Consider the following 15,008-nt stretch of genomic DNA (forward strand, 5'->3'; position numbering starts at 1 on the left):
CATCGGCACTGCGGATCTCCATACACCGGTACTGCGGATCCCCATACACCGGCACTGCGGATACCCATACACCGGCACTGCGGATCCCCATACACCGGCACTGCAGATCCCGATACACGGTCACTGCGGATCCCCATACACCGGCACTGCGGATCCCCATACACCGGCACTGCAGATCCCCATACACTGTCACTGCAGATCCCGATACATTGTCACAGAGAGGAAGCAACAATGACACATTGTAACCCGTGACCCCGGAATGTTGGGGCCTGCGGGGACAGGTGCATTATGGGAGATTGTTTTCTGGAAATTCCTAATATTTCTTATTACAGCCGGGACGGATTTACCTGAAGAAGGTGACGAAGAATTGCACCAGGTCCATGATGGTGTTGTGCTGCGAGAAGGCGATCTGAAAAGACAAAGGCAAAAGGGTGACAACCATGACGGGTTTAACCCCACGCGCCCCACCCAACACAAAGCAAAACACTGTTTACTGCGGAAGACTGTGGAGGAGAATATGAAGTTTTCCTGCGACCTTCCGCGTCTTTCAGTTTCTCTGCGGGGGACGGCTCCTCCGCACAGAGCAGAACATATGCTGAGGAAGACAGCGAGACCCCCGGATGTCCTCCATCTGACAGATGAGGAACAGCGAGACCCCCGGATGTCCTACACCTGACAGACGAGGAACAGCGAGACCCCCGGACATGCTGCACCTGACAGACGAGGAACAGCGAGACCCCCGGACATGCTGCACCTGACAGACAAGGAACAGCGAGACCCCCGGACATGCTGCACCTGACAGACGAGCAACAGCGAGACCCCCGGATGTCCTCCACCTGACAGATGAGGAACAGCGAGACCCCCGGAGATGCTGCACCTGACAGACGAGGAACAGCGAGACCCCGGATGTTCTCCACCTGACAGACGAGGAACAGCGAGAGCCCGGATGTCCTCCACCTGACAGACGAGGAACAGCAAGACCCCCGGACATGCTGCACCTGACAGACGAGCAACAGCGAGACCCCCGGACATGCTGCACCTGACAGACAAGCAGCAGCGAGACCCCTGGCTGTCCTCCACCTGACAGACGAGGAACAGCGAGACCCCGGATGTCCTCCACCTGACAGACGAGGAACAGCGAGACCCACGGACATGCTGCACCTGACAGACGAGGAACAGCGAGACCCCCGGACATGCTGCACCTGACAGACGAGGAACAGCGAGACCCCCGGACATGCTGCACCTGACAGACGAGGAACAGCGAGACCCCCGGACATGCTGCACCTGACAGACAAGGAAGGTAGCCTTCAGAGAGAGACATCTCCGAGCACAGAGACAAAAGCACCACAAAACTGAAACCACTCCTCGAAATATAGAAAGAAGAGCAGCGGAGAAGAGATCCAGGGCGTCCACCACCGAGAAAAGAAAGTAACGGCGGCAACAAGGGCCCAGCTATGCAAAAAAACATTGTCTCATCCTCCAGAGCTGCACTCGCTATTCTGCTGTTACATCGTGTCTTATGCTCCAGTCACCTCCAGAGCTGCAGTCACTATTCTACTGTTACATCGTGTCTTATCCTCCAGTCACCTCCAGAGCTGCAGTCACTATTCTGCTGTTACATCATGTCTTATCCTAAAGTCACCGTCACATAATTTTGCTGCATATTCAAATATGGAGGGATTGTAGACACATCTGAGAGGTGGAAGGAGACTGGAGGAGAAGACATGATGTAACAGCAGAATAGTGAGTGCAGCTCTGGGGGTGACTGGAGGAGAAGACATAATGTAACAGCAGAATAGTGAGTGCAGCTCTGGAGGTGACTGGAGGAGAAGACATGATGTAACAGCAGAATAGTGAGTGCAGCTCTGGAGGTGACTGGAGGAGAAGACATGATGTAACAGCAGAATAGTGAGTGCAGCTCTGGGGGTGACTGGAGGAGAAGACATGATGTAACAGCAGAATAGTGAGTGCAGCTCTGGGGGTGACTGGAGGAGAAGACATGATGTAACAGCAGAATAGTGAGTGCAGCTCTGGAGGTGACTGGAGGATAAGACACGATGTAGCAGCAGAGGTGCAGTAGGCTGCGGTGCAGCTCCTGTCCTGTGGCCCCCGGGGCCCCCGCCTGTCACTCTCCGGAGCACGCTGCTTATGTATATTTGCAGACAGTTAATTCTGCTGTAATTACTCCTCGCTCCGGAATCAGGAGAATTTCACTTCATCGGAGACAAATTGGAAATTGCTTTAATTAAGTGAAGAGTCAACAGCGAGAAGTGACAGCGAGAAGCAGGCGGCGGACGGTGTGCGCAACATAACCTGCGGGGAAAGCGACCAACACTGACTGCACGTGTAAGGGGCGCGCTAATAATATCAGCACTGGAGCGTTATAAGAGGGGCTGATATCAGTCACATATGTAATGTCTGGAGGTTATATCAGCACTGGAGCGTTATAAGAGGGACTGATATCAGTCACATATGTAATGTCTGGGGTTATATCAGCACTGGAGCATTATAAGAGGGGCTGATATCAGTCACATATGTAATGTCTGGAGGTTATATCAGCACTGGAGCATTATAAGAGGGGCTGATATCAGTCACATATGTAATGTCTGGAGGTTATATCAGCACTGGAGCGTTATAAGAGGGGCTGATATCAGTCACATATGTAATGTCTGGAGGTTATATCAGCACTGGAGCGTTATAAGAGGGACTGATATCAGTCACATATGTAATGTCTGGGGTTATATCAGCACTGGAGCGTTATAAGAGGGGCTGATATCAGTCACATATGTAATGTCTGGGGTTATATCAGCACTGGAGCGTTATAAGAGGGGCTGATATCAGTCACATATGTAATGTCTGGGGTTATATCAGCACTGGAGCATTATAAGAGGGGCTGATATCAGTCACATATGTAATGTCTGGAGGTTATATCAGCACTGGAGCGTTATAAGAGGGGCTGATATCAGTCACATATGTAATGTCTGGAGGTTATATCAGCACTGGAGCGTTATAAGAGGGGCTGATATCAGTCACATATGTAATGTCTGGGGTTATATCAGCACTGGAGCATTATAAGAGGGGCTGATATCAGTCACATATGTAATGTCTGGAGGTTATATCAGCACTGGAGCATTATAAGAGGGGCTGATATCAGTCACATATGTAATGTCTGGGGTTATATCAGCACTGGAGCATTATAAGAGGGGCTGATATCAGTCACATATCTAATGTCTGGAGGTTATATCAGCACTGGAGCATTATAAGAGGGACTGATATCAGTCACATATGTAATGTCTGGGGTTATATCAGCGCTGGAGCGTTATAAGAGGGGCTGATATCAGTCACATGTGTAATGTCTGGGGTTATATCAGCACTGGAGCATTATAAGAGGGGCTGATATCAGTCACATATGTAATGTCTGGGGTTATATCAGCACTGGAGCATTATAAGAGGGGCTGATATCAGTCACATATGTAATGTCTGGAGGTTATATCAGCACTGGAGCATTATAAGAGGGGCTGATATCAGTCACATATGTAATGTCTGGAGGTTATATCAGCACTGGAGCGTTATAAGAGGGGCTGATATCAGTCACATATGTAATGTCTGGAGGTTATATCAGCACTGGAGCATTATAAGAGGGGCTGATATCAGTCACATATGTAATGTCTGGAGGTTATATCAGCACTGGAGCGTTATAAGAGGGGCTGATATCAGTCACATATCTAATGTCTGGGGTTATATCAGCACTGGAGCGTTATAAGAGGGGCTGATATCAGTCACATATGTAATGTCTGGAGGTTATATCAGCACTGGAGCGTTATAAGAGGGGCTGATATCAGTCACATATGTAATGTCTGGGGTTATATCAGCACTGGAGCGTTATAAGAGGGGCTGATATCAGTCACATATGTAATGTCTGGGGTTATATCAGCACTGGAGCGTTATAAGAGGGGCTGATATCAGTCACATATGTAATGTCTGGAGGTTATATCAGCACTGGAGCGTTATAAGAGGGGCTGATATCAGTCACATATGTAATGTCTGGGGTTATATCAGCACTGGAGCGTTATAAGAGGGGCTGATATCAGTCACATATGTAATGTCTGGGGTTATATCAGCACTGGAGCATTATAGGAGGGGCTGATATCAGTCACATATGTAATGTCTGGAGCTTATATCAGCACTGGAGTGTTATAAGAGGGGCTGATATCAGTCACATATGTAATGTCTGGAGGTTATATCAGCACTGGAGCGTTATAAGAGGGGCTGATATCAGTCACATATGTAATGTCTGGAGGTTATATCAGCACTGGAGCGTTATAAGAGGGGCTGATATCAGTCACATATGTAATGTCTGGGGTTATATCAGCACTGGAGCGTTATAAGAGGGGCTGATATCAGTCACATATGTAATGTCTGGGGTTATATCAGCACTGGAGTGTTATAAGAGGGGCTGATATCAGTCACATATGTAATGTCTGGGGTTATATCAGCACTGGAGCGTTATAAGAGGGGCTGATATCAGTCACATATGTAATGTCTGGAGGTTATATCAGTACTGGAGTGTTATAAGAGGGGCTGATATCAGTCACATATGTAATGTCTGGGGTTATATCAGCACTGGAGCGTTATAAGAGGAGCTGATATCAGTCACATATGTAATGTCTGGAGTTATATCAGCACTGGAGCGTTATAAGAGGGGCTGATATCAGTCACATATGTAATGTCTGGAGGTTATATCAGCACTGGAGCGTTATAAGAGGGGCTGATATCAGTCAAATATGTAATGTCTGGGGTTATATCAGCACTGGAGCGTTATAAGAGGGGCTGATATCAGTCACATATGTAATGTCTGAGGTTATATCAGCACTGGAGCGTTATAAGAGAGGCTGATATCAGTCACATATGTAATGTCTGGGGTTATATCAGCACTGGAGCGTTATAAGAGGAGCTGATATCAGTCACATATGTAATGTCTGGAGGTTATATCAGCACTGGAGCATTATAAGAGGGGCTGATATCAGTCACATATGTAATGTCAGGGGTTATATCAGCACTGGAGCGTTATAAGAGGGGCTGATATCAGTCACATATGTAATGTCTGGGGTTATATCAGCACTGGAGCATTATAGGAGGGGCTGATATCAGTCACATATGTAATGTCTGGAGCTTATATCAGCACTGGAGCGTTATAAGAGGGGCTGATATCAGTCACATATGTAATGTCTGGGGTTATATCAGCGCTGGAGCGTTATAAGAGGGGCTGATATCAGTCACATATGTAATGTCTGGGGTTATATCAGCACTGGAGCGTTATAAGAGGGGCTGATATCAGTCACATATGTAATGTCTGGGGTTATATCAGCACTGGAGCGTTATAAGAGGGGCTGATATCGGTCACATATGTAATGTCTGGGGTTATATCAGCACTGGAGCGTTATAAGAGGGGCTGATATCAGTCACATATGTAATGTCTGGGGTTATATCAGCACTGGAGCGTTATAAGAGGAGCTGATATCAGTCACATATGTAATGTCTGGAGGTTATATCAGCACTGGAGCGTTATAAGAGGGGCTGATATCAGTCACATATGTAATGTCTGGAGGTTATATCAGCACTGGAGCGTTATAAGAGGGGCTGATATCAGTCACATATGTAATGTCTGGGGTTATATCAGCACTGGAGCATTATAGGAGGGGCTGATATCAGTCACATATGTAATGTCTGGAGCTTATATCAGCACTGGAGTGTTATAAGAGGGGCTGATATCAGTCAAATATGTAATGTCTGGGGTTATATCAGCACTGGAGCGTTATAAGAGGGGCTGATATCAGTCACATATGTAATGTCTGGGGTTATATCAGCACTGGAGCGTTATAAGAGAGGCTGATATCAGTCACATATGTAATGTCTGGGGTTATATCAGCACTGGAGCGTTATAAGAGGAGCTGATATCAGTCACATATGTAATGTCTGGAGGTTATATCAGCACTGGAGCATTATAAGAGGGGCTGATATCAGTCACATATGTAATGTCAGGGGTTATATCAGCACTGGAGCGTTATAAGAGGGGCTGATATCAGTAACATATGTAATGTCTGGGGTTATATCAGCACTGGAGCATTATAGGAGGGGCTGATATCAGTCACATATGTAATGTCTGGAGCTTATATCAGCACTGGAGTGTTATAAGAGGGGCTGATATCAGTCACATATGTAATGTCTGGAGGTTATATCAGCACTGGAGCATTATAAGAGGGGCTGATATCAGTCACATATGTAATGTCTGGAGCTTATATCAGCACTGGAGCGTTATAAGAGGGGCTGATATCAGTCACATATGTAATGTCTGGGGTTATATCAGCGCTGGAGCGTTATAAGAGGGGCTGATATCAGTCACATATGTAATGTCTGGGGTTATATCAGTACTGGAGCGTTATAAGAGGAGCTGATATCAGTCACATATGTAATGTCTGGAGGTTATATCAGCACTGGAGCGTTATAAGAGGGGCTGATATCAGTCACATATGTAATGTCTGGAGGTTATATCAGCACTGGAGCGTTATAAGAGGGGCTGATATCAGTCACATATGTAATGTCTGGAGGTTATATCAGCACTGGAGCGTTATAAGAGGGGCTGATATCAGTCACATATGTAATGTCTGGGGTTATATCAGCACTGGAGCATTATAGGAGGGGCTGATATCAGTCACATATGTAATGTCTGGAGCTTATATCAGCACTGGAGTGTTATAAGAGGGGCTGATATCAGTCACATATGTAATGTCTGGGGTTATATCAGCCCTGGAGCATTATAAGAGGGGCTGATATCAGTCACATATGTAATGTCTGGGGTTATATCAGCGCTGGAGTGTTATAAGAGGGGCTGATATCAGTCACATATGTAATGTCTGGGGTTATATCAGCACTGGAGCGTTATAAGAGGGGCTGATATCAGTCACATATGTAATGTCTGGGGTTATATCAGCACTGGAGCGTTATAAGAGGGGCTGATATCAGTCACATATGTAATGTCTGGGGTTATATCAGCACTGGAGCGTTATAAGAGGGGCTGATATCAGTCACATATGTAATGTCTGGGGTTATATCAGCACTGGAGCGTTATAAGAGGGGCTGATATCAGTCACATATGTAATGTCTGGGGTTATATCAGCACTGGAGCGTTATAAGAGGGGCTGATATCAGTCACATGTGTAATGTCCCTCTTTATGCTGTGTACATATCCTTATTATTGCTTCTGGCGGTGTCAGAGATCTGCGCTCGGTTTATGCTTCGTGTTCTGTGGATCTTCTCCGGGATCTATATAGCAGACGGTTGTTTATCGCTGGAGCGTCTCTGCGGCACTTGAGCGCAATTATTTCCACTTGCGGAGTTTTCCCTCCGCTCTCTATACAGACACATCTGCAGGCTTTTTCCTCTGCTCTCTATACAGACACATCAGCAGGTTTTTCCCTCCGCTCTCTATACAGACACATCTGCAGGTTTTCCCCTCCGCTCTCTGTACAGACACATCTGCAGGTTATTCGCTCCGCTCTCTATATAACAGGGTAAAACCCGCAGATGTGTCTGTATAGAGAGCGGAGAGAAAACCTGCAGATGTGTCTGTATAGAGAACGGAGGGAAAAACCTGCAGATGTGTCTTTATAGAGAGTGGAGGGAAACTAATGGTTAACACTGTGTATACAGGAGGTGCAGAATGTCAGAAAGGAAGGAATCTATTATTCTCGGTTATCAGCCATTACTGGGTGAGGAGACTGTAGGACAGGAGAGTACAATCTATTACTCCCTGTTATCAGCCATTACTGGTAGAGGAGACTGTAGGACAGGTGAGTATAATCTATTACTCTCTTATCAGCCATTACTGGGGGATGAGACTATATTACAGGTGAGTATACTCTATTACTCCCTGTTTTCAGCCATTACTGGGGATTAGACTGTAGGGCAGGTGAGTACAATCTATTACTCCCTGTTATCAGCCATTACTGGGGGAGAGATTGTAGGACAGGAGAGTACAATCTATTACTCTCTGTTATTAGCCATTACTGGGGGAGGAGACTGTAGGACAGGTGAGTACAGTCTATTGCTCCCTGTTATCAGCCATTACTGGGGAGGAGACTGTAGGACCATTGAGTACAATCTATTACTCCCTGTTATCAGCCATTACTGCTGGAGGAGACTGTAGGACAGGTGAGTACAGTCTATTACTCTCTGTTATCAGCCATTACAGGGGGAGGAGACTGTAGGACAGGTGAGTACAATCTATTCCTCTCTGTTATCAGCCGTTCCTGGGTAGTGACTGCTCTCCTGTAATTCCCGGGTGCATTGACCCCCTGGCGTTTGCTCCTCCAGGTTTATTGGATTCTGTGGAGTTGGGGGAAATCACATTTCGTGTTTGAGCTGTGGAAATAATGAGTTTTCTCGAAGCTTCGGCCCACTCAGGTGCTGGGGTCTGGAGCTCGGCGGTCCCGGCCCCTCGGTGACATTTCCGGCAGCGGCTGGTGATTTATTTGTTCTGATGAGATATAAATGTTAATATGGGGGGCAGCTGCGTCAGGAGGGAGCGGAGCGCGACAATGAGGTGAGGGGGCCCAGGACTCCAGGAAAGAGGCACACAATACGGGGGATATTCACCCAATACAGGAGCGACTATGGGGTCCGCACAAAAGCTGCGCTCCAATTAATGGAAGCTGGAAGTGGCCCCTCATCAGCTACGACGCAGAGTGGAGCACGGACCCCGCCGCAGCATCAGCACCGCACACATTCTGCTGCATCACTCGCTGGATTCCTCATTTAAATCCTTTATTATTTATTGCTTCATTTTATGAATCTCACATTTACATCAATAATTTCTAATTCACAAGTAAAATATTCCAGAAATCAAGAGAATTCAGCAGAACACGAAGATCCCAGCGCATCACAACGAGGAGAGGCTATAAATATTGTATTTACTATTATTATATCCCAAGGAGGAGCAGAACGAGAGGACGACACAGCGACTGCACCAGCAGAATAGCGAGTGCAGCTCTGGAGTATAATACAGGAGGTAACCCAGGATCAGTAATGTAATGTACACAGTGACTGCAGCAGCAGAATAGTGAGTGCAGCTCTGGAGGATCATACAGGATCAGTAATGTATGTACACAGTGACTACACCAGCAGAACAGCGAGTGCAGCTCTGGAGGATCATACAGGAGGTAACTCAGGATCAGTAATGTAATGTATGTACACAGCGACTTCACCAGCAGAATAGTGAGTGCAGCTCTGGAGTATAATACAAGAGGTAACCCAGGATCAGTAATGTAATGTACACAGTGACTGCAGCAGCAGAATAGTGAATGCAGCTCTGGAGTATAATACAAGAGGTGACCCAGGATCAGTAATGTAATGTACACAGTGACTGCAGCAGCAGAATAGTGAGCGCAGCTCTGGAGGATCATACAGGATCAGTAATGTATGTACACAGTGACTACACCAGCAGAACAGCGAGTGCAGCTCTGGAGTATAATACAAGAGGTGACCCAGGATCAGTAATGTATGTACACAGTGACTGCAGCAGCAGAACAGCGAGTACAGCTCTGGAGGATCATACAGGATCAGTAATGTATGTACACAGTGACTACACCAGCAGAACAGCGAGTGCAGCTCTGGAGGATCATACAGGAGGTAACTCAGGATCAGTAATGTAATGTATGTACACAGCGACTTCACCAGCAGAATAGTGAGTCCAGCTCTGGAGAATAATACAGGATCAGTAATGTATGTACACAGTGACTGCACCAGCAGAATAGTGAGTGCAGCTCTGCAGTATAATACAGGAGGTAACTCAGAATCAGTAATGTATGTACAGAGTGACTGCAGCAGCAGAATAGTGAGTGCAGCTCTGCAGTGCAGTGTTCTTAATGCTGTATCTGTATTGCAGGAGCCTCCTCTCTGCCCTCTGATACCTTTGTATGACAGTCATTTCTGTTACAGATGCTCGTCAGTGACCGGCAGTGTGGAGCAATCACACAGGACTGAGAGCTGCCAAAAAGCTGAAGTGAGAGCTGTGGCCCCGCTCCGAGGCGTCCTGTGAAGACAATGCGGCCCCTGTCATCAATCAGCTCCAGGGGCTGCTGAGAACGCTTCTGCCCAAGTCTGATTCAAGAGCCCTTGATCCCCGCGGACCCCGGCTGTTACTGGCGCAGCAGAGCGGTGACCCTGGAGCGAGATGGACCCTTCATCACACCAAGAACACCCGGTCCATTACTGCACCAGGATGATGGCACCGCACGACAATGTACCCGAGCTGCCATCTGCAGACTGATGAGCAAGTGCCACTACAGGCGAGGCCAAGCCCGAACCCCCAGCCCCAACACATACGGGGGGCGAGGACGACCATGGGGACTAATAGCACAAAGAGCAGCACTAACATTAAACTTATCTATACACAGTACCACTTCTCCCGTCCTGTATATATACACTGCACAGTACCACTTCTCCGGTCCTGTATACATACACTGCACAGTACCACTTCTCCCGTCCTGTATATATACACTGCACAGTACCACTTCTCCCGTCCTGTATATATACATTGCACAGTACCACTTCTCCGGTCCTGTATATATACACTGCACAGTACCACTTCTCCCGTCCTGTATATATACACTGCACAGTACCACTTCTCCCGTCCTGTATATATACACTGCACAGTACCACTTCTCCGGTCCTGTATACATACACTGCACAGTACCACTTCTCCCGTCCTGTATATATACACTGCACAGTACCACTTCTCCCGTCCTGTATATATACATTGCACAGTACCACTTCTCCGGTCCTGTATATATACACTGCACAGTACCACTTCTCCCGTCCTGTATATATACACTGCACAGTACCACTTCTCCGGTCCTGTATATATACACTGCACAGTACCACTTCTCCGGTCCTGTATATATACACTGCACAGTACCACTTCTCCCGTCCTGTATATATACACTGCACAGTACCACTTCTCCCGTCCTGTATATATACACTGCACAGTACCACTTCTCCCGTCCTGTATATATACACTGCACAGTACCACTTCTCCGGTCCTGTATACATACACTGCACAGTACCACTTCTCCCGTCCTGTATATATACATTGCACAGTACCACTTCTCCGGTCCTGTATATATACACTGCACAGTACCACTTCTCCCGTCCTGTATATATACACTGCACAGTACCACTTCTCCGGTCCTGTATATATACACTGCACAGTACCACTTCTCCCGTCCTGTATATATACACTGCACAGTACCACTTCTCCGGTCCTGTATATATACACTGCACAGTACCACTTCTCCCGTCCTGTATATATACACTGCACAGTACCACTTCTCCGGTCCTGTATATATACACTGCACAGTACCACTTCTCCGGTCCTGTATACATACACTGCACAGTACCACTTCTCCCGTCCTGTATATATACACTGCACAGTACCACTTCTCCGGTCCTGTATACATACACTGCACAGTACCACTTCTCCCGTCCTGTATATATACATTGCACAGTACCACTTCTCCGGTCCTGTATATATACACTGCAAAGTACCACTTCTCCGGTCCTGTATACATACACTGCACAGTACCACTTCTCCCGTCCTGTATATATACATTGCACAGTACCACTTCTCCGGTCCTGTATATATACACTGCACAGTACCACTTCTCCGGTCCTGTATACATACACTGCACAGTACCACTTCTCCCGTCCTGTATATATACATTGCACAGTACCACTTCTCCCGTCCTGTATATATACACTGCACAGTACCACTTCTCCGGTCCTGTATATATACACTGCACAGTACCACTTCTCCCGTCCTGTATATATACACTGCACAGTACCACTTCTCCGGTCCTGTATATATACACTGCACAGTACCACTTCTCCGGTCCTGTATACATACACTGCACAGTACCACTTCTCCCGTCCTGTATATATACACTGCACAGTACCACTTCTCCGGTCCTGTATACATACACTGCACAGTACCACTTCTCCCGTCCTGTATATATACATTGCACAGTACCACTTCTCCGGTCCTGTATATATACACTGCAAAGTACCACTTCTCCGGTCCTGTATACATACACTGCACAGTACCACTTCTCCCGTCCTGTATATATACATTGCACAGTACCACTTCTCCGGTCCTGTATATATACACTGCACAGTACCACTTCTCCTGTCCTGTATACATACACTGCACAGTACCACTTCTCCCGTCCTGTATATATACATTGCACAGTACCACTTCTCCCGTCCTGTATATATACACTGCACAGTACCACTTCTCCGGTCCTGTATATATACACTGCACAGTACCACTTCTCCGGTCCTGTATACATACACTGCACAGTACCACTTCTCCCGTCCTGTATATATACATTGCACAGTACCACTTCTCCGGTCCTGTATATATACAGTGCACAGTACCACTTCTCCGGTCCTGTATACATACACTGCACAGTACCACTTCTCCCGTCCTGTATATATACACTGCACAGTACCACTTCTCTGGTCCTGTATACATACACTGCACAGTACCACTTCTCCCGTTCTGTATATATACACTACACAGTACCACTTCTCCTGTCCTGTATACTGGGTGTAATCCTCAGTGTCTGTATTATTCTGTATATATACACTGCACAGTACCACTTCTCCGGCCCTGTATACATACACTGCACAGTACCACTTCTCCGGTCCTGTATATATACACTGCACAGTACCACTTCTCCGGTCCTGTATACATACACTGCACAGTACCACTTCTCCCGTCCTGTATATATACATTGCACAGTACCACTTCTCCGGTCCTGTATATATACACTGCACAGTACCACTTCTCCGGTCCTGTATACATACACTGCACAGTACCACTTCTCCCGTCCTGTATATATACATTGCACAGTACCACTTCTCCGGTTCTGTATATATACACTGCACAGTACCACTTCTCCGGTCCTGTATACATACACTGCACAGTACCACTTCTCCCGTCCTGTATATATACATTGCACAGTACCACTTCTCCCGTCCTGTATATATACACTGCACAGTACCACTTCTCCGGTCCTGTATACATACACTGCACAGTACCACTTCTCCCGTCTTGTATACATACACTGCACAGTACCACTTCTCCCGTCTTGGATATATACATTGCACAGTACCACTTCTCCGGTCCTGTATATATACACTGCACAGTACCACTTCTCCGGTCCTGTATACATACACTGCACAGTACCACTTCTCCCGTCCTGTATATATACACTGCACAGTACCACTTCTCTGGTCCTGTATACATACACTGCACAGTACCACTTCTCCCGTTCTGTATATATACACTGCACAGTACCACTTCTCCTGTCCTGTATACTGGGTGTAATCCTCAGTGTCTGTATTATTCTGTATATATACACTGCACAGTACCACTTCTCCTGTCCTGTATACTGGGTGTAATCCTCAGTACCTGTATTATTCTGTATAAACACACACACACTGCACAGTACCACTTCTCCTGTCCTGTATACTGGGTGTAATCCTCAGTATCTGTATTATTCTGTATATATACACTGCACAGTACCACTTCTCCTGTCCTGTATACTGGGTATAATCCTCAGTACCTGTATTATTCTGTATATATACACTGCACAGTACCACTTCTCCTGTCCTGTATACTGGGTGTAATCCTCAGTATCTGTATTATTCTGTATATATACACTGCACAGTACCACTTCTCCTGTCCTGTATACTGGGTGTAATCCTCAGTATCTGTATTATTCTGTATATATACACTGCACAGTACCACTTCTCCTGTCCTGTATACTGGATGTAATCCTCAGTGTCTGTATTATTCTGTATATATACACTGCACAGTACCACTTCTCCTGTCCTGTATACTGGGTGTAATCCTCAGTATCTGTATTATTCTGTATATATACACTGCACAGTACCACTTCTCCTGTCCTGTATACTGGATGTAATCCTCAGTGTCTGTATTATTCTGTATATATACACTGCACAGTACCACTTCTCCTGTCCTGTATACTGGGTGTAATACTCAGTACCTGTATTATTCTGTATATATACACTGCACAGTACCACTTCTCCTGTCCTGTATACTGGGTGTAATCCTCAGTACCTGTATTATTCTGTATATATACACTGCACAGTACCACTTCTCCTGTCCTGTATACTGGGTGTAATCCTCAGTATCTGTATTATTCTGTATATATACACTGCACAGTACCACTTCTCCTGTCCTGTATACTGGGTGTAATCCTCAGTGTCTGTATTATTCTGTATATATACACTGCACAGTACCACTTCTCCTGTCCTGTATACTGGGTGTAATCCTCAGTATCTGTATTATTCTGTATATATACACTGCACAGTACCACTTCTCCTGACCTGTATACTGGGTGTAATCCTCAGTACCTGTATTATTCTGTATATATACACTGCACAGTACCACTTCTCCTGTCCTGTATACTGGGTGTAATCCTCCGTATCTGTATTATTCTGTATATATACACTGCACAGTACCACTTCTCCTGCCCTGTATACTGGGTGTAATCCTCAGTACCTGTATTATTCTCTATATATACACTGCACAGTACCACTTCTCCTGTCCTGTATACTGGGTATAATCCTCAGTACCTGTATTATTCTATATATATACACTGCACAGTACCACTTCTCCGATCCTGTATACTGGGTGTAATCCTCAGTGTCTGTATTATTCTGTATATATACACTGCAGAGTGCCACTTCTCCTGTCCTGTATACTGGGTGTAATCCTCAGTATCGGTATTATTCTGTATATATACACTGCACAGTACCACTTCTCCTGTCCTGTATACTGGGTGTAATCCTCAGTATCTGTATTATTCTGTATATATACACTGCACAGTACCACTTCTCCTGCCCTGTATACTGGGTGTAAT

The 15,008-nt window shown here is 46.1% G+C and overlaps 1 protein-coding gene across 29 annotated transcripts in view; it reads right to left on the bottom strand.

Annotated features, from left to right (window-relative positions):
* The window catches only part of ATRNL1 (attractin like 1), a 721,691-nt gene that overhangs the window by 351,553 nt on the left and 355,130 nt on the right, over positions 1-15,008 (bottom strand). For all 29 annotated transcript variants that reach the window (XR_012754170.1, XR_012754182.1, XR_012754180.1 and 26 more), the window contains exon 25: positions 348-409. Coding sequence is in view for 1 of the 29 variants with exons in the window: in XM_075348149.1 (XP_075204264.1) it covers positions 348-409 (62 nt within the window). In the remaining 28 variants the exon portion in view is untranslated. The remainder of the gene's footprint in view (positions 1-347; positions 410-15,008) is intronic.

This window comes from Anomaloglossus baeobatrachus, chromosome 5 (assembly GCF_048569485.1).
Source record: "Anomaloglossus baeobatrachus isolate aAnoBae1 chromosome 5, aAnoBae1.hap1, whole genome shotgun sequence".
Lineage (NCBI taxonomy): Eukaryota > Metazoa > Chordata > Amphibia > Anura > Aromobatidae > Anomaloglossus > Anomaloglossus baeobatrachus.